Raw genomic sequence first — 21,246 nt, 5'->3', positions numbered from 1 at the left:
AACCCCACACATAAATGGTCTCAGGATGCTTTACTGTTGGCATGACACAGGACCGATGGTAGCGCTCACCTTTTCTTCTCCAGACAAGCCTTTTTCCTGATGCCCCAAACAATCGGAAAGAGGCTTCATTGGAGAATATGACTTTGCCCCAGTCCTCAGCAGTCCATTCACCATATTTTCTGCCGAAGATGAAACTGTCCCTGATGTTATTTTCGGAGATAAGTGGCTTCTTTGCTGCCCTTCTTGACACCAGGCCATCTTCCAAAAGTCTTCACCTCACTGTGCATGCAGATGCGCTCACACCTGCCTGCTGCCATTCCTGAGCAAGCTCTGCACTGGTGGCACTCCGATCCCGCAGCTGAATCCTCTTTAGGAGACGATCCTGGTGCTTGCTGGACTTTCTTGGACACCCTGAAGCCTTCTTAACAAGAATTGAACCTCTTTCCTTGAAGTTCTTGATGATCCTATAAATTGTTGTTTGAGGTGCAATCTTAGTAGCCACAATATCCTTGCCTGTGAAGCCATTTCTATGCAACGCAATGATGGCTGCACGCGTTTCTTTGCAGGTCACCATGGTTAACAATGGAAGAACAATGATTTCAAGCATCACCCTCCTTTTAACAGGTCAAGCCTGCCATTTTAACCCAATCAGCCTGACATAACGATCTCTAGCCTTGTGCTCGTCAACATTCTCACCTGAGTTAACAAGACGATTACGGAAATGATCTCAGCAGGTCTTTTAATGACAGCAATGAAATGCAGTGGAAAGTTTTTTTGGGGATTAAGTAAATTTTCATGGCAAAGAAGGACTATGCAATTCATCTGATCACTCTTCATAACATTCTGGAGTATATGCAAATTGCTATTATAAAAACTTAAGCAGCAAATTTTCCAATTTCCAATATTTATGTAATTCTCAAAACTTTTGGCTACGACTGTATATTTTAGAATTATATTTTAGAATTGTATTTGATTTTATACTGCTATTTGGTGTATCTATGTCAGTACATAAGAGTGTATTTCTGTATGTATGATTGGCCAATATCTGGCACGATTTTATAGGTTGAGATTAAATTAGATTTAATTGACTTCTTGTGAGCTGGCCATCTTTTTGTATATTTATTGTCTAGCTATTGTATGGTAGCAGGCCGTGCTCTATTTTGGTGAGCTTCCCATAATTGTTTTTGTGTACACTTAAGGACATTTTCTTATTTCCCCTGTATAATAAATATGGAGAATGTCGCACTAAAATGAGATGGGGGTCCAACAGAGGTGCACCCACTAACAGACAACACCCAGTCTGATAGAAATAAATGTATAAAAGAATGGAAGTGGGGCACTCACTAGAAGTATAGGGATCTTTAATTACATATATCACATCAATACACACAATATAATGTTGGCAATACAATAAAAGGAAAGCAGATAAAAAATTGGTACTAGCAAGGATAAAACAGATTAAAAAAAGGATTACATTCAGCAATATTAATATGAATAAATTACTATAAATAGGATCCCAATGTGTACAATTGAGGATAGGATGGTGAATTCAAATATCAGGCAATAGTGGTATTCACTCGTTAAATTCTGATGGATAGTTCCATATATTGTAATCCACTCCGGCAACCAGTCTCTCATATATGATATAGTAGAGTCCCGGGCGTATGCAGCTGTAAGGTTTTACTAAACAATAATTCAGCTGCTAATACGCGCAGCGGCGTCCCGCTGTATTAATAGGAAGCGATCGCTTTAGGTGGGATGTGCAAGGTCTTACCCGAGGATCCTTTGCACTGGATGATGGCCCCTCGACTCGGCGTATTGTGTCTAACTCCGGTCTCAAGGGTTGATGTTCTGATTCAAATTTGGCGCCAGTGGAGATGTTTGCTACACGTGGTTAGATTGCCTTACGTGTAGTGACGTCGGTGTACTTCGGTAATTCTCTGGCCCACAAAGTATGCTCTCCAGGCTTCCTCGAACCCGCAGTCCCACTCCTCTTGGTGGGGGGGATACCAGACGCGTTTCGGGGATTTACATGAAAGACCCCTTCCTATTAATAAAGCGGGACGCCGCTGCGCGTATTAGCAGCTGAATTATTGTTTAGTAAAACCTTACAGCTGCATACGCCCGGGACTCTACTATATCATATATGAGAGACCTGCTATAAGGACTGGTTGCCGGAGTGGATTAACATATATGGAACTATTTCCCCTGTGCAACTTACTTTATTGGTTTACTTTGTTTAATACTGTGTAAGTACATTTTATTTGCTGTGATATATGCCTTGTTCATGTGCACTGTATTTGCATAGCACTGTGAAAAGAGTTAAGGAATGCTTAGATACTTTTGGGACATTGAATGAGAAGCTGGTAATTTTCCACAGCTACCATGGGGTTTAAAGGAGAGTATGTTCTAGAGGGAAAAACAGACTTGTTTATCACCAAAATCACCAGTCTGACCTTAGGAATGTCTGGTTTATCTATGCTGTTATGTCCGAAAACCTGTTTTGTCTGAAAAAAAAAAAACTGCTGTGTCATTGCCATTGAAGCTGTAATGTAAGTCTATGACAGACAGGAGTTGTAACAATTTTTCTATTTGTGCTGAGATTCTCTGCTCCACCCCTCCCACTAGAAGGTTCTAATTAGCCAGAATCTGTACATAAGGAGAGCAGTCAGAGCCTCTAGTGTTCTGCAGTTAGGGATCAGGGCTTGGAGGGGGAGACTCATGCCAGTCTGCGTGAGTGATCAGAAGAGGTAGGTGAAGTGGGGAAGCTAAGCCACAGACCATGGGTCACCAACCCTGTGACCAAGAAGCCACTCGGACTACTGAGTTACAGACCATGGGCCTCCAGCCTTTGACCAGGGTACCAGCCTTCTGAGAGAGAGAGAGGGACAGATAGCTCAGGCCTTTCCTCAGCATCGAACTCTCCTTCTGCCAGGGAGGAGACTGAAGAAGCCAGCCCTATGCTTAGCCTATATTTTTTGGCACCTGAATTCATCCATTAAAGAAGCACACTGGTTTACTGCAGATCCTGACTCTCTGGACTTATTTCCTGTTGGGGTGCACCACGCCTTACCATCCCTTCCGGACAGTAGCAACACCTGGTGACACCTCAACAGTGTCCGGGGGACCCAGCAGTAGATTTGGGGCCACCCCAAAACCGGTCACTGCACAGTCTCATGTAAATAAAATCACTCCCCTTCTTTTAGCTCTTCTAACATACTGTGTCATGTAAATAACATCACTCTTCTCCCTCCTGTGTTCTATAACATACAGTCCCATATAAAAAAAATCCCTCCATTCAGCCATCCAAACATTGTCCCAGCTAAATAACATAACTCCCTCCCAGTCGGGAGGAGGGTATAAGAGAAGAAAACTCTAACTCCCAGCATTTCTCTAGCTCACATTGAATCTTTCAGGTGACATCATCTTAGATCCTTCCCAACGTCTATTCTCCACTGCTGAGCTCAGCCTTTCTTCTGCACAGACTACATGATGGTGACATCATCATAGGTCCTTTACGACCACTTCAACTGCTTAGCTGATCATAGTAACATATTGTATATTTCATGTGTGCACTAGACATTATTGAAAAGTTAGTTGAATACTAGTTGTCCAAACAACCAGAATGTCTTTTTTTTTTTTTAACAAACCCACAACAGACAAATATGACAAATCTGTATACAAGGTTTCCCAACAAATTTGGACAAATGCCATTTTCTTACTGTTGGGTCTGTTAGATGTCAGATTATTGTTTGTTTTCGTTTTTGAATGCAAGAAAAGTGCTCAGATGTTACCTGCTGTCAAAACAGCAGAAACTGACACAACTGTAAACGGAGCCTTATCCAAATTGAACTTTTTGTTGATGATTAGCTGTCCCTCTTTGCCTTTTTGGTCCATTAACTGGGAAGAATTTACTCATTGTGGTATTATGACAGCTGCAATGCAACAAATGCATTTCTTAACTTGCCCTACTTTCTATATAGACTATAATTGATAAATAAAATACTGGTAAGACTTAACTCCTCTAAAGATTTTCCATTTTTCTAAGCATGAAAGACTAGCTTTTATTGCAAGTATATCATGTCCCAGCTTTGTTAAGCAAGGTTAAAATCATCTAGCCAGTTTTGTCAGCACAATATTCCTGGTACCAGTTTAGGAGGACACACCAACAGCATATGATACAATTTATTATTATTATTTTTTTTTCTTGATAGTGGCTTTATTGTGTTATTACAGGCACCAATCCTTGTGCAGATCAAAATGGAGGCTGCAGTCACCTATGCTTCTTCACTCCTCGTGCCATACGATGCTCCTGCCCAATGGGACTAGAATTGCTGAGCGACATGAAAACCTGCATCATTCCTGAGGCCTTTTTGGTTTTCACTAGCAGGGCCGCAATTCACAGGATTTCCTTAGAAACTAACAATAATAATGTTGCAATTCCACTTACGGGAGTCAAGGAGGCATCTGCTTTGGATTTTGATGTGTCCGATAATAGGATCTACTGGACAGATATTGCACTGAAGGTATAATGATTGTTGAATAAGCCCCATTTATCTGTATTGTACACATACACACTGACGAGCAAAATGGTAACAATGTTTTGAACTTTTCAGGCTCCATTTCTCACCATCCACTGCAGCTTTGAACATGAGACTTCCATCATTTTATAGACAATCATCTTGGCTATCTCATACATAAATTGGACTTGCAAAGATTTAGCATATGAATAGTTATGCAGATTATTGCCATGTAACTGCATTGTTACTGTTTTTCTCCTGGTGGTGCAAGTATTTTTTTCTTTTATACTACAAATTACAACCTTTTATACTACAAATCAACAAGGTTGATTCCCAAGCAAATGGTCACTGGTTCAAATTGAGGAGCAGTCCTGAAGAAAATTTTGTGGCTCATCACAAGGTCTGTCAGTTCTGGCGCAACAAACATGGCAGTGGAGGTGGCTCGTATGCTTTGTAATAGTGAGATCACAGATGTCCATGCAAGCCCTGTGCAATGCACATTACACAAGTCTGGAACGGTGGCCCATAAGAAGGTGAAGAAGCCTTGACTTCAATATCTTCATAAGAAGCGTTGGCTCAAGTTTGCAAAAAAGTACGAATAGTGGACAGTAGAAGATTGGAAACGGGTGATTTTGAGCGACGAGATGAAAGATGGGTGCAAATGAGTCTGGAAAAAAACAAGGGAAAAGGGGGGTAATGGATCGAGAAATTGAAGGAACTTTCAAGTTTGGTGGAGGAAGCCTGATGATATTAGGTTGTTTCACAGCCAAAAGGTGTTGGATACTTGACCAGGACCGATGGTGGTCTGAATGCTGGGTTATATGTGAGTTTTGAATTTTGTGAGAATTTGAATTTTAGGAGCAAAACAGTAACAATGCAGTTAAATGACAAGAATCTACATAACTAATCATATGCTAAATTGTTGCAAGTCCAATTTATAAGCTAGCCAAGGTGATGGACTTATGTATTTTTTCAACCGTATTAACTATATGTATATATTTATATATACACTGAGCAAAAATATAAATGCAACACTTTTGGTTTGTTCCCATTTTGCATGAGCTGAACTCAAAGTCTGAAACATTTTCTACATACACAAAAGACCCATTACTCTCAAATATTGTTCACAAATCTGTCTAAATCTGTGTTAGTGAGCACTTCTCCTTTGCCAACATAATCCACCCCACCTCACAGGTGTGGCATATCAAGGTGCTGATTAGACAGCATGAATATTGCACAGGTGTGTCTTAGACTGCCCACAATGAAAGTCCACTCTGAAATGTGCAGTATGATCACACAGCACAATGCCACCGATGTTGCAACATTTAAGGGAGCAGGCAATTGGCATGCTGACTGCAGGAATGTCTACGAGAGCTGTTGCCCATGCAATGAATGTTCATTTTTCTACCATAAGCCATCTCCAAAGGCGTTTCAAAGAATTTGGCAGTACATCCAACAGGCCTTACAACCGCAGACCAAGTGTAACCACACCAGCCCAGGACCTCCATATCCAGCATGTTCACCTCCATGATGGTCTGAGACCAGCCGCCCGGGCAGCTGCAGCAACAATCAGTTTGCATAGCCAAATAATTTCTGCACAAACTGTCAGATACCATCTCAGGGAAGATCATCTGCATGCTTGTTGTCCTCATCGGGGTCTGGACCTGACTGCAGTTTGTCATCGTAACCGACTTGAGTGGGCAAATGCTCACATTCTATGGCATCTGGCACGTTGGAGAGGCGTTCTTGTTCACAGATGAGTCCTGGGTTTCACTATTCAGGGCAGATGGCAGACAGAGTGTGTGGCATCATGTGGGTGAGCCTTTTGCCGACGTGGATCGAGTGGCCCATGGTGGTGGTGGGGATATGGTATGGGCAGGTGTCTGTTATGGACAACAAACACAGGTGCAGTTTATTGATGGCATTTTGAATGCACAGAGATACGTGACGAGATCCTGAGGCCCATTGTTGTGCCATTCATCCACAACCATCACCTCATGTTGCAGCATGATGATGCCTGGCCCCATATTGCACGGATCTGTACACAATTCCTGGAAGCTGAAAACATCCCAGTTCTTGCATGGCCAGCATACTCACCGGAATTGAGCATGTTTGGGATGCTCTGGATCGGCATATAAGACAGCGTGTTCCAGTTCCTGCAACTTCGCACAGCTATTGAATAGGAGTGGACCAACATTCAACAGGCCACAATCAACAACCTGATCAACGCTATGCGACGGAGATGTGTTGCCCTGCGTGAGGCAAATAGTGGCCAGACCAGATACTGACTGGTTTTCTGACCCCCCCCCCTTCCTCTTCCCAGTAAGGCAAATCTGCACATTTCAGAGTGTGCTTTTATTGTGGGCAGTAAACTTCGCACAGCTGCAACTTCGCACAGCTATTGAATAGGAGTGGACCAACATTCAACAGGCCACAATCAACAACCTGATCAACGCTATGCGACGGAGATGTGTTGCCCTGCGTGAGGCAAATAGTGGCCAGACCAGATACTGACTGGTTTTCTGACCCCCCCCCTTCCTCTTCCCAGTAAGGCAAATCTGCACATTTCAGAGTGTGCTTTTATTGTGGGCAGTCTAAGGCACACCTGTGCAATATTCATGCTGTCTAATTAGCACCTTGATATGCCACACCTGTAAAGTGGGATAGATTATCTCGGCAAAGGAGAAGTGCTCACTAACACAGATTTGTGAACAATATTTGAGAGTAATGTATCTTTTGTGTATGTAGAAAATGTTTCAGATCTTTGAGTTCAGCTCATGCAAAATGGGAGCAAAACCGAAAGTGTTGCATTCATATTGTTGCTTCGTGTATATGTGTGTGTATATGTGTGTGTATATATATATATATATATTTTTTTTATATACTGTAAAATTTCTATAAAATGATGGTAGTCTTACGTTCAAAGTTGTAGTGGGTGGTGAGATATAGAGCCTGAAATTCAAAAGTTCAAAACAATGTTACCCTTTTGCTTGTCAGTGTATATGAAAAACCTAAATGGTGAGATGCATTTTTAAATGCATATTATCAAGATCTTGTACTAAAATGCAATATGTCAAAGTCATAGTAAGTATTTTGTTACGCATAGGCTTTATTAAAGGGTATTACCATGTCATCTTTTCATGGCCGAGATGGCAATAACCTGATTAAGCGCTGGCTTGTGATGGGCAGAGTCAAGGAAATAGATAAGCAGGCTGTGCTAGAAACAGCTTAGTTCGCTTTGATATGCCTGTTTGCATAGCTCCCATTCACTGCTAAGGAGGTTAAAGAAACAACGGAGCACAGCCTCCTTGCCTGATTTCTTTAACCTGTCCCATACCAGCACTAACTTAGGTTATTACCATCTGAGCCATGAAAGGCTGAAATGGCAATAACCTTGTATAGGTAGTTGCACATGCAAATCTACAGCATAGAATGCATAATATTTGGCCTTTGCTGCATACACTGTACTGTATGTTGGAAGGGTGAATTCTAAGATCACAATCATCAGCATATATTTGCAATATATAGATATATTTTTTTTTTTATTCCATCTACATTGCTGGTACAGTGTTATGCTCCTTGCACAAATACATATGGAAAATCCTCTGTGTTTATTCTACTTGCATCCAGAGAGTGGATGGTTTAGTTTATATGGACCTCCACAAGTGAGCCTTACCAGTCAAAACCACTAAACAGTTTTAGCACTGGTCTAGCAGCATGCATTCTTCATTTGATAACATTTTGTGTCTTAATGTTATTTACTGTACCTCAGTAATAGGTTATTTTTCTCCATTTTATATTTCTATAGACCATAGGCAGGGCATTTATGAATGGAAGCTCTGTAGAACATGTAATTGAGTTTGGCCTTGATTACCCAGAGGGAATGGCAGTTGATTGGATGGGAAAAAATCTTTATTGGGCTGACACTGGTACCAATCGGATAGAAGTGTCTACTCTTGATGGACAGTTCAGACAGGTTTTAGTGTGGAAAGATCTCGACAACCCAAGATCTCTTGCATTGGATCCAGCACAGGGGTAAGCTATGCATAACATTATTGGTGTCTCCTTTTAAATGTGTATTTGGGGGAAAGGGGTCAATGATGATGATGTTTATTTATATAACACCAACAGATTCCAAAGCACTTTACAGTCGGGGGTTCATTTACAAACAGAATCATAAACAACATGGCAGCAAACAATTCAACGATTAAAACAAGAGGAATGAGGGCCCTGCTCACAAGAGCTTGCAATCTATGAGGAGCTAGGGGTAACAAGTGCTTTATTTGTACAATGGCCCAGTCTTATTAAGGGCTCTTTCACACCTGCGTTATAGTCTTCCGGCATAGAGTTCCGTCGTCGGGGCTCTATGCCGGAAGAATACTGATCAGGATTTTCCTAATGCATTCTGAATGGACAGTCCGTCCTTCAGGATGCATCAGGATGTCTTCCGTTCCGGAACGGAACGTTTTTTGGCCGCAGCAAATAGCGCAGCATGCTGCGCTTTTTACTCCGGCCAAAAATCCGGAACACTAGCCGCAAGGCCGAATCCGGAATGAATGCCCATTGAAAGGCATTGATCCGGATCCGGCCTTAAGCTAAACGTCGTTTCGGCGCATTGCCGGATGCGACGTTTAGCTTTTTCTCAATGGTTACCATGGCTGCCGGGACGCTAAAGTCCTGGCAGCCATGGTAAACTGTAGTGGGGAGCGGGGAGCAGCATACTTACCGTCCGTGCGGCTCCCGGGGCGCTCCAGAGTGACGTCAGGGCGCCCCAGGCGCATGGATGACGTGATCGCATGGATCACATGATCCATGCGCATGGGGCGCTCTGACGTCATTCTGGAGCGCCCCGGGAGCCGCACGGATGGTAAGTATGCTGCTCCCCCGCTCCCCACTACTACTATGGCAGCCAGGACTTTAATAGCGTCCTGGGTGCCATAGTAACACTGAAAGCATTTTGAAGATGGATCCGTCTTCAAATGCTTTCAGTACACTTGCGTTTTTCCGGATCCGGCGTGTAATTCCGGCAAGTGGAGTACACGCCGGATCCGGACAACGCAAGTGTGAAAGAGGCCTTACACAATAGAGGAGTCACTAGTCGATTGATATTTGACAGTGTATCAGGTTCAGAAGGATGGTGCTAAAGGGAGAGGGTGAATGGAAAAAGAGTTAGATCAGGGGATGGTGTTTTTAGGGAGCACCTAAAACTTTGGATGTTGTGAGTTAACCTAATTGCTTGGGGTAGGGCATTCCAGAGTATTGGTTCAGCTTGAGAGAAGTCTTGGATACTGTAGTCGGAGGTTTGTATTGTTGTGGATGTTAGTTGTAAGCTTAATGAAGAGCATGGGTAGGATGTTAGACAGAAATGAGAGAGGAGATGTAGGGGGTGTAGCACTAGAGAGAGCTTTTTGAGTAAGAATGAGCAGTTTAAATTTAATCCTACACAGTATGGGCAACCATCACATTGAATGGCATAGGTTAGAGGGATTGTAGTAGTGATTAGACAGATAGATGAGCTTGGCTGCTGCATTAAAGATAGATTGGTGAGGGGGAGACAGGAATGGATCACGGCAATAATGGGAATTATGGTTTCCACGTCAGAAAGGGGTAGATTCTAGAGATATTCTGAGGTGCAGGCTTACAATTGAATATAGGGGATGAATAAAATAGTGGGCGTAGTGGTAGTGGCACACATTAAGATGGAGATATCGGATTTAGGTAGGTTCAGGTAGGTAAACGGAGAAAACACAAGTAGGTAAATTTTTGAAGAATTCAGCTTCATATATAGAGGACATGATTTTAGAGACAACGGTCAGTCAGTCACTGGTGTTTTTTAGTACAGCAGGGATGATGTCACGTGTTGAAGTGTATAGTTGGGTGACATTGCCATAGAGATGGTACTGAAAGCCAAGTCTGCTGATAGTTTGTCCAATAGGGGCTGTGTAGAGAGAAAAGAGGAGAGGACCTAGGACTGATCCCTGACGATCTCCAAAAGATAGAGGGAGAGGAGGGAAAGTAGAGCCAGCGAATGACACACTGAAGGAGCGGCCAGAGTGATGAGAGGAAAACTAAGAGAGAACATTGTCCTTAAAGGGGTTGTGGAGCCTGTTTATATTGATGACCTATCCTCAGGATAGGTCATCGATATCTGATCAGCAGGGATCTGACACCCAGCATCTTCACTGATCAGCTGTTTGAAGAGGAGGCCTGCTTCATGCGAGCACTTCGTCCTCTTCTCCCCTGTAGCCAAGGCATAGTGCAATTACAAGTACTCGCTGTATTCAAGTGAATAGAGAGAGTACTTGTAATTGCACTGCACTTCCAAGATAATTGGCAGTGTGATGAAGAGAAAGCAGCATTCACATGGGGTGCCACCTCTCCTTCAAACAACTGATTGGCAGAGGTGCCGGGTATGGGATCCCGGTGATCAGATATTGATGACTTATCTTGAGCTTAGGTCATCAATACAAACAGGCTGCACAACCAATGAAGGCCCATAGATTGGAGCATGGTAAAGAGAAGATGACGGTCTACTGTGTAGAATGCTGCTGAGCGAAGAAAATTAGATGAGAGAAGTCACCATTGCATTCAGCTGTCGGGAGGTCATCTGTCACTTTGGTAAGGCAGTTTCTGTAGAATTTAGGGTGCAAAAACCAGATTGTAATGGAATAAGGAGATAGCAGATCAGACGAGAGTAGACCAGACGCTCTAGGTGTTTAAATATAAAGGGGAAATTAGAGACGGGTCTGTAGACCTGTAGAGAAGTAATTTATTTTTTATTTTTTTATAACTGGGTTATGACAGAATGTTTGAAAGATAAGGTGAAGATGCCAAAAGCGAGAGAGGTTGAAGATTTTAGTTAGGTGAGTATAGAGAGCCTGGAAGAAAGACTGGAGGAGGTGTTAGGGGATATGGTCAGTAGTTCATGTGGTAGGGTAAGAAGAAGAGAGCAGCCTGTAGACTTCTTCTGTGACTGAGTTCAATGTAAATGTGTGGAAGGGCGAGAAGAAGAGAGCAGCCTGTAGGCTCCTTCTGTGACTGGGTTAAATGTGAAGAGTAAGCCAGAGGAGATGTGGGATGGAAGGAGATTAATGACACTTAGAGGCAGGCTGGCAAATTTCCTGCTGGATATTTTGCATTTTCTCTTTGAAGTAGTTGGCCATATCTTCAGCACAGAGGTCTGACCTTTTGGAATGAAGAGGAAGTGAAAAGTTTCACAGTTTTTTGGGCTTATTGGATACTATACTAAGGACAATCAAGGTCATGAAATAGGTTGGTTTGGTGAAAAAATACATTTGCCCATCCAATTCAGCCTCAGGGATAGAGAGGATTAAATAGGATTGAGGAGTGGACCTGAAAAGATGGGAATGAGAGCTGAGAAATAAATACAGAAAAATAATATTCATAGTTAAGTGTGTTAGAGAAGAAAATGTTGGGTCGGTTATTGAATTTAGTTTTTGTTTTCATTATAGATGCAGTTTACCTTTTGCCTATATAGTCCAGCATGGACAATTTACATATACTTCCAGTGAACTAGATGTTTTGTTATTTAACCTCTTCCTGACCGCCCTTTGATTATAAACAACCTGGGGGTCGTGATTAATCTCTGAATGGATGTTTTAGAATGTCCATTCAGAGATTGCAGCTGCACGGTGGGACTGAGAGTCAGTGACAGCAGGGTTCCCCTAAGAGAAGGCAGGAACGTTCCTCTGCACAAGCACTGTGTATACAGCAAGCAAGCTCAGGGTCTCTTCAAATTCAACATAAGTACTCGGGCTCTCTTCAAATGCAGCATGGCGCCCAAAGACCATTCCAGCAGAATCTTCCCTCCAAAAACCATGTGGTGCGCCTTGCCTTCTGAGCCCTGCCGTGTGCACATACAGCAGTTTACAACCACATATGGAGTGTTTTCTGTAAACTGCAGAATAAGGGTAATAAATATTTGTTGTTAACCCTTGATGTGTTACAGTAAAAAAAAAAAAATTGATTGCAATAGAAAATCTGCAAAAAAATCAGGGTGCAGATGAGAGACAGAAGAAGTCTGCTCCCTCTGTAACTGCTTACATGTTGAGAGCCCTATTGTACATGGCATGTTAGGGGTTAAAAGGCCTGGAATCCGCGCTTTTGCCTGTTGGAGCCTAGCCTTCACTCTTTGCTGCATGGAAGACGCATGCAGCAGTTAAATTGGACCGCTGTAAAAAGGCGTATTGGTGATCACTATTAGATTAATAGATATGTTTCAAAATATATGCACTTATGTGTGGTGTGTATGGAAGAAATAGGAGAGCTTTATTTTCTTCCAGATTGTTTCCTCTTCCTAGGAGGTGAGATCTGGAAGAAATCTAGAAGCACAAGGTTATAAGCCCCCTTCCTTTTCCTGTTTTAGTTGTTTTCCTTTCCCTATAGGATGCATAGGAGCATCTGTCTGCTGTACCATTCACTAGGCAGCAATGTCCTGCTGGCCACCCTGTCCTCATCCCCAGCTTGCTGGGATGGCAGGTGCAGAAAGCATAGGTTCCAGGTGACACTTTTCTCCCTTCTATATTCTGGGCCTAAGCCCTAGGCTTCATGTGCAGGTCTCTGATAAGCTCCAGTGCATTTGGATGATCGAATGCACACTATGATTATCATCTACAGACTGAAATTCTGCCTGGGCAAGGGGCTCCTACCTCCTGTACTTCCATTGCGGCTCTCCCGGTCTTGCTCTGTGACATAGACCAGAGTGTGGATGCTTGGTGTATCAGTACTGCGGCAGAAAATATGGCACTGAGTGAACCACATCCTCCTCTTCTGATTGTGATACCTCTCTGGCTGTGTCTAGAGTGCAGGATGTCAAAGCTCCTCTCCTCTATTTAAGGATTTTTATTTGGAGGTGTTTGTGTTGGAATTTTACATTGTGCAGACTTTCTCTGCTTGTGTATTGCAGTGTTTTGCAGTGTTTTTTACACTGTGGCAGTGCTCTTTCCACAGGTGTTATTTCTGGGTCAGCACCCCTACTTCCTCCTTTTGTTCATATAAAGAACTTAATATTACCCTATATTTTATGTCCCAGGGCAAGGAGGCAAACTCAGTGTGCTATATGTAGGAAAGCTTTCTCTCTTCAGTTTAAAGCGATTCTCTGGGAATTAATAAAACAAAATTAATGAAAATACCTAAATATTACTTTATTATAAACAACCTTCCCAAATAGCTTTCATTATTTATAATAGCTTGTTTTGTCTAGGGGCAAGCATCAGGGAAAATAAAATGGCCACCACTATACTAGCACACACAAAACCCAATAAAGTAATATTTAGGTATTTTCAGTAATTTTATTTTATTAATTCCTGAAGAGCCCCTTTAAGAAAACACTTTGTCCCAAATGTACAGAATAAGTGGTCGCAGAGGAAACTCCTTTCTTCTTGAACACCATGGGAATTCTTATTAACCACTTTATTGTTTACTTCCCTTCCTTACCAGGTAATGGGCCTTTCTATCTGCAAATAACAATTTAATGTCTGAGCCAACTTACATTTTGACATTATTTAATACAGGAGACATTCAAACTTTATTTTGTGTCATTAGATGACAGATATACCATCTTTTTCATTTTAGAATATGCACTTTTCGACCCCCAAAAGTATGTGTGTCTTTGTAAAGCGAATACTAATGAGTGTTTCCATTATAGAAGCACTCATTAGTACAGTAGGACTGGGTAGCGGTGAGTGTAACACTGCTAGAGCAAGAATTACTCACTGCTTCCTGGTCTTCTCTGGGCACCTTGAGTGCGGTGTCCTACCAGTGTACAGCATCAGGACCTAGTGAGCAGAAGCGCACCTTATGACCTGGCACGGTGCAATGTCAGGTCACAGTGCAGCGCAGTGGGAAGAGCGCACTGGATCTCTCGAGTGGTTGTACCATCCAAAGCTGGAATGGTGAGTTTTATTTTATTTTTATTTTTTTGTCTGATCTGAGGTCGGATGAAACATATTTCCTTCTCTAAAACCTATGTGTGTCTTGCAGAGCAAAAAACATGGTAATATTAAAAAAAATTGAAAATTATGAAACAAAAGTATATACTTTTTTCTGTTACAAAATATTTCAAGACAAAACGTATAAAACCATTACCATAGATACTGTGAAAATAGCTGCGATTTGTGCAATTTACCTACTGGTTGGGTTTACAGGAAAAGTAAAGCGCATTATAGATTTCGGAGGCTATGTTTTCTTTTGCTGGTTTTCTGGCACCATGCTGCCAGAACAAATGTTGTGCAATGCTAAAGCATTAGAAACGCCCACAAAGTGACTACTTTTTAAAATGTCTCTGAGGAATTGTCATGCATTATGCTGAGTAGGAAAACATTAGTCTTATCTCTGTATATCACAGCCAGCAATTCTGAGCTGGAGAGAGATGCCAACCTTCCTCTCTTTAGAAGTTTATTGACAAGTGGCCTTGTTCACCTGCTGCCACAATCACAGTTAATATTTTAATTTATATACAGAATTACTGTGCCTCAGTATTAAAGTGCAGTGTAATATATCACAGTCTGCATCTTGTTGAACTCCTGAAACTTTTGCAGTTAATCTCTTATTTTATATATAGAATTACTGTGCCGCAGTATTAAAGTGAAGTGTAATATATCGACACGTGCATCTTGTTCAACTGCTGACAGTTACCAGTTGTTACCAGTGGGGTACACCAGGGATATGTTCTGGGACCCATATTGTTTAATATCTTTATCAGCGAAATTGCAGAAGGCCTCGATAGTAAGGTCTGTCTTTTTGCTGATGACACAAAGATTTGTAACAGGGTTGATGTTCCTCGAGGGATACACCAAATGGAAAAGGATTTAGGAAAACTAGAGGAATAGTCAAAAATCTGGCAACTAAAATTAATGTTTATACGTGCGAGATAATGCACCTGGGGCGTAAAAACCCAAGAGCAGAATATAAAATCAGTGATACAGTCCTAACCTCAGTATCTGAGGAAAGGGATTTAGGGGTCATTATTTCAGAAGACTTAAAGGTAGGCAGACAATGTCATAGAGCAGCAGGAAATGCTAGCAGAATGCTTGGGTGTATAGTGAGAGGAATTACCAGTAGAAAGAGGAAATGCTCATGCCGCTCTACAGAGCACTAGTGAGACCTCATTTGGAGTATTTTGCTCAGTACTGGAAACCATATCTCCAGAAGGATATTGATACTTTGGAGAGAGTTCAGAGAAGAGCTACTAAATTAGTACATGGATTGCAGGATAAAACTTACCAGGACAGGTTAAAGGACCTTAACATGTATAGCTTGGAAGAAAGACGAGACAGAGGGGATATGATAGAAACCTTTAAATACATAAAGGGAATCAACAAGGTAAAAGAGGAGAAAATATTTAAAAGAAGAAAAACTGCTACAAGAGGACATCGTTTTAAATTAGAGGGGCAAAGGTTTAAAAGTAATATCGGGAAGTATTACTTTACTGAGAGAATAGTGGATGCATGGAATTGCCTTCCTGCAGAAGTGGTAGCTACAGTGAAGGAGTTTAGACATAAAAGGGATAGGCATAAGTCCATCCTTCATATAAGATAGGGCCAGGGGCTATTCATAGTATTCAGTATATTGGGCAGACTATATGGGCCAAATGGTTCTTATCTGCCAACACATTCTATGTTTCTATATAGAATTACTGTGCCTCAGTATTAAAGGACAGTCTAATATATCACCGTATGCATCTTATTCAACTGCTGACACAATCCCCTTTAACCCCTTCACAATGGCCATACAGCTATATACAAACCGGATTCCAAAAAGTTGGGACACTATACAAATCGTGAATAAAAACTGAATGCAATGATGTGGAGGTGCCAACTTCTAATATTTTAATCAGAATAGAACATAAATCACGGAACAAAAGTTTAAACTGAGAAAATGTACCATTTTAAGGGAAAAATATGTTGAATCAGAATTTCATGGTGCCAACAAATCCCCAAAAAGTTGGGACAAGGCCATTTTCACCACTGTGTGGCATCTCCCCTTCTTACAACACTCAACAGACGTCTGGGGACCGAGGAGACCAGTTTCTCAAGTTTAGAAATAGAAATGCTAGCAGTTCCAAATATAAAAAAATATTACTGGGCTACACACCTTAGAAGACTGCCAGCATGGTCCAATATGTATGCGTACTCCAGATGGATGGAAATAGAGAAGTTATGGATAGCCCCTGTACATCCGAATTCACTCATTTGGTACTCCCTGCAGCCTTCACTTAGACCTGAGCTATTGGGCCCTATGTCTTTTACATGTAACTTGTGGTTGAGATGTAACAGACTGTTCTCGCTTGCATCGGAAAAATCTTCTATGATCTCCTTTCTGTATAACCCACTATTTAAGTTAGGTATGCACACAGCTTTTCTTAAAACATGGTTTCCCAGGAAGCTGTTCAGATTTGCGGATGTTGTGAACTATAGGACTCTGGGCTTTTTCTCATTCGATGAGGTACGCTCCTTGCATCAACTACCAGAGTCTTATAGGTATCAATATATGCAGATTTGCCTTTTTTTTCAGACCTCTTTCACTCAACGAAGGTGTCAACCCCTACGCCATTTGAGAAACTATGTAAATTGACGGTCACAACGAAGGGTCTCATTTCAGACATTTATCTTATCCTCTCATCCTCCTCTGTCACTCACTCCTACATGACTAAATGGGAAGCACTTCTAGGCCATCCTATAGCATATGCGGAATGGAAACAGATATGGGAACGGGCAGCAAAGTCGTCCTCGTGTGTCACATATAGGGAAAACACATATAAAGTGCTTATGTTTTGGTATCATACCCCACAGCTATTAAAACACTTTAGCCAAGATATCTCTGATAGATGTTGGAGGTGTATGGTAGGTGAGGGGACCCACCTCCACATTTTCTGGGAGTGTCCTGTGATTGTGCCCTTTTGGAGAATGGTGGAGTCTGTCTTTTTTCAACTCCTCGCAATTCGTTTTCCTTTTACACCTTTTTTTTACTTATTGAATATGCCAAAAATGTCATTAAAAAAAACAATTCCTTCTCTTAGTCCTTCAGGTGTTAACGGCGGCCAGACACCTAATTGCGAGGTTTTGGTTGAGGGCAGACGCGCCTACCCGAATGGACCTCATAGATAGTGTTAGGGAAGTTAGGAAAATGGAATACTTAACTGCATGTATTACTAACTCAGTCGATAGATTTACAAAGATCTGGCAAACATGGGATGACGCTTTTAATCACTTACAATAATAGACCTTTGGTTATCGGTTAGCTTGTTGTTCTTCCCCCTTCCTATAATTTCCGCCGTGTGTCGTGTCGTTGTAATTGTCCTTTGTCCTTTTGTTGTTTCAGCTCTTAATGCGTTTATTGGCTTCAGATGCAAAATGTATGTTTTGTATACTAATGTGCATTTTTGATATTGAAGTTATACAGCATAATATTGTACCTGTATTGCCTCTTGCGAATGTGCAATGAGACAAAGTACCTGTACTATTTTTTCATTGATAAAAAATCAATAAAATAAACAATTAAAAAGAAATAGAAATGCTCTCCCATTCTTGTCTAATACAGGCCTCTAACTGTTCAATCGTCTTGGGCCTTCTTTGTTGCACCTTCCTCTTTATGATGCGCCAAATGTTCTCTATAGGTGAAAGATCTGGATTGCAGACTGGCCATTTCAGTACCCGGATCCTTCTCCTACGCAGCCATGATGTTGTGATTGATGCAGAATGTGGTCTGGCATTATCTTGTTAAAAAATGCAGGATCTTCCCTGAAAGAGATGATGTCTGGATGGGAGCATATGTTGTTCTAGAACCTGAATATATTTTTCTGCATTGATGGTGCCTTTCCAGACATGCAAGCTGCCCATGCCCCACACACTCATGCAACCCCATACCATCAGAGATGCAGGCTTCTGAACTGAGCGTTGATAACAACTTGGGTTGTCCTTGTCCTCTTTGGTCCGGATGACATGGCGTCCCAGATTTCCAAAAAGAACTTCGAATCATGACTCCTCTGACCACAGAACAGTCTTCCATTTTGCCACACTCCATTTTAAATAATCCCTGGCCCAGTGAAAACGCCTGAGCTTGTGGATCTTGCTTATAAATGGCTTCTTCTTTGCACTGTAGAGTTTCAGCTGGCAACGGCGAATGGCACGGTGGATTGTGTTCACTGGCAATGGTTTCTGGAAGTATTCCTGAGCCCATTCTGTGATTTCCTTTACAGTAGCATTCCTGTTTGTGGTGCAGTGTCGTTTAAGGGCCCGGAGATCACGGGCATCCAGTATGGTTTTACGGCCTTGACCCTTACGCACAGAGATTGTTCCAGATTCTCTGAATCTTCGGAGGATGTTATGCACAGTTGATGATGATAGATGCAAAGTCTTTGCAATTTTTCGCTGGGTAACACCTTTCTGATATTGCTCCACTATCTTTCTGCGCAACATTGTGGGAATTGGTGATCCTCTACCCATATTGGCTTCTGAGAGACACTGCCACTCTGAGAAGCTCTTTTTATACCCAATCATGTTGCCAATTGACCTAATTAGTGTTAATTGGTCTTCCAGCTCTTCGTTATGCTCAAATTTACTTTTTCCAGCCTCTTATTGCTACTTGTCCCAACTTTTTGGGGATTTGTTGACACCATGAAAATTTGAATCAATGTATTTTTCCTTTAAAATGATACATTTACTCGGATTAAACGTTTGATCTGGCATCTACGTTCTATTACAAATAAAATATTGACATTTGCCATCTCCACATCATTGCATTCAGTTTTTATTCACAATTTGTTTAGTGTCCTAACTTTTTTGGAATCCGGTTTGTTCGTGCTATTTGCACATACCCTGTGCAGCTACCACGTATATAAACGTCATGGCAGCTCTTTAAGCACTTGGATTAAAGCTTCTGCCCTGCACTGCTGCTGTCACGGACAACGTACAGTCCAGTAATGCTGGCAAGGGACCAATCAGAGTGGTTCCTTGTCGGCGATCACTCCAATTGCTTAGTCTATGCAGACTAACCAATCGGATCGCGGCAGTGTAAAAATGCCGGTTTCAGTCTCTGATCTGCACTCTGCAGATTAGAGCCTGAAATCAGGCATCAGCTAATCTGTGCTGGCTGTGCCACTTCTATTCCGGCCCCGCCTCTTCTGTGCCAGCCGTGCCCCTTATAATCATAAGGGGCACGGCCGTCTGTGCCCCATATGTGCCCCCTCCATGCTGGTTGTACCCCCTCCTTTTTGGCCCTGCCCCATTTGTGCCCCCTGCCCTTGATGTGGGCCCCCTGCTGTATTTGATGGCGGCAGCTTAGCAGTGAGTGTCAGCTGTATGCTGACACTCTGCTGCAACCCCTTAGATGCTGCAGTTAGCTGCATCCAAGGGTTAAACAGAGGGAAGGGGCTCCCTCCATTAACCATCAGGCTGCTGAGCTGCGATGGCACCGGCCCGATGGTTATGCAAGAGCATTGCAAAGTATAGTACAGCCATCAGCCCCACTGGATCTTCAAGATCCAAGTGGGACTTAATAAAAAAAGTGTGAAAATAAAAAAAGTTAAAAAATAAAATAAATGTAATTTAAAAATAAAATAAATTGCCTTTTCCTAAATCCACTCATTTATAAAAGATTAAAAAATAAACACATATTAGGTATCACCACGTCCTTAACAACCAGCTCTATAAATATATCACATGATGCACCCCGTCCAATAAACACTATAAAAAAATTTCAATAAAACTGTGTCAAAAAAAGGAATTTTTTGTCACCTTACATCACAACAACTGCAACACCAAGCGATCAAAAATGCATATGCCCCCTAAAATAGTACCAATCAAACCGTCACCTTATCCCGCAAAAAATGAGATCCTACCTAAGACATATTTAGTCAAAAAATAAAAAAAACAATGGCTCTCAGACTATGGAGACATAATTTATTTTGTTTGTTTGTTTCAGAAATGCTATTGTGTAAAACTTAAATAATAAAAAGTATACATATTAGGTATTGCCACGTCTGTAACAATCTTCTCTATAAAAATATCACATGATCTAATCCCTCAGGTGAACGCTGTAAAAATAAATAAATAAAAACTGTTCCAAAACAGCCAATTTTGTGGTCACCTTGCCCCATAAAGTGTAATAATGAATAATCAAAAAATCATATGTACCCAAAAATGGTACCAATAAATACATCAACTTTTTCTGCAAAACACGAGCCCCTGCACAAGACGATTGGCAGAAAAATAAACAAAATGTTCAGAAAATAGAGGCACAAAAATTTGTTTTAAAAAATGCTTTATTATGTTAAACTAAAACAAAAACAAACAAAGTAGACCTATTTTATATTATTGCGTCCGTAACAACCTGCTCTAAAAACATAGCACATGATCTACTCTGTCAGATAAATGTTGTAAAAAATAAAAATGGTGCCAAAATAGCCATTTTTGGTTACCTTCCCTCACAAAAAAACACAATATAGAGCAATTAAAAATCATATTTACCTCAAAATAGTACCAATAAAACTGGCACCTTATCCCCTAGTTTCCAAAATGGGGTCACTTTTTGGGAGTCCTACTGTAAGGGTGCATTAGTGCAGTGTTTCCCAACCAGTGTGCCTCCAGCTGTTGCAAAACTACAACTCCCAGCATGCCTGGACAGCCTTTGGCTGTGCAGGCATGCTGGGAGTTGTAGTTTTGCAACAGCTGGAGGCACACTGGTTGGGAAACACTGCATTAGTGGA

General features: G+C 41.6%; 1 protein-coding gene across 1 annotated transcript in view; it reads left to right on the top strand.

Moving 5' to 3' along the window:
* LOC122920076 (low-density lipoprotein receptor-related protein 5-like) overlaps nt 1-21,246 on the top strand; it is an 833,413-nt gene that overhangs the window by 332,002 nt on the left and 480,165 nt on the right. Inside the window, 2 exon segments of the mRNA XM_044269285.1 lie at nt 4,237-4,526; nt 8,329-8,555. Of these exon segments, the coding sequence (XP_044125220.1) occupies nt 4,237-4,526; nt 8,329-8,555 (517 nt within the window).

Source organism: Bufo gargarizans, chromosome 10 (genome assembly GCF_014858855.1).
Source record: "Bufo gargarizans isolate SCDJY-AF-19 chromosome 10, ASM1485885v1, whole genome shotgun sequence".
Taxonomy (NCBI): domain Eukaryota; kingdom Metazoa; phylum Chordata; class Amphibia; order Anura; family Bufonidae; genus Bufo; species Bufo gargarizans.
Note: the sequence above shows the minus strand (reverse complement) of the source record. Positions and strands in the feature narration are given on the sequence as shown.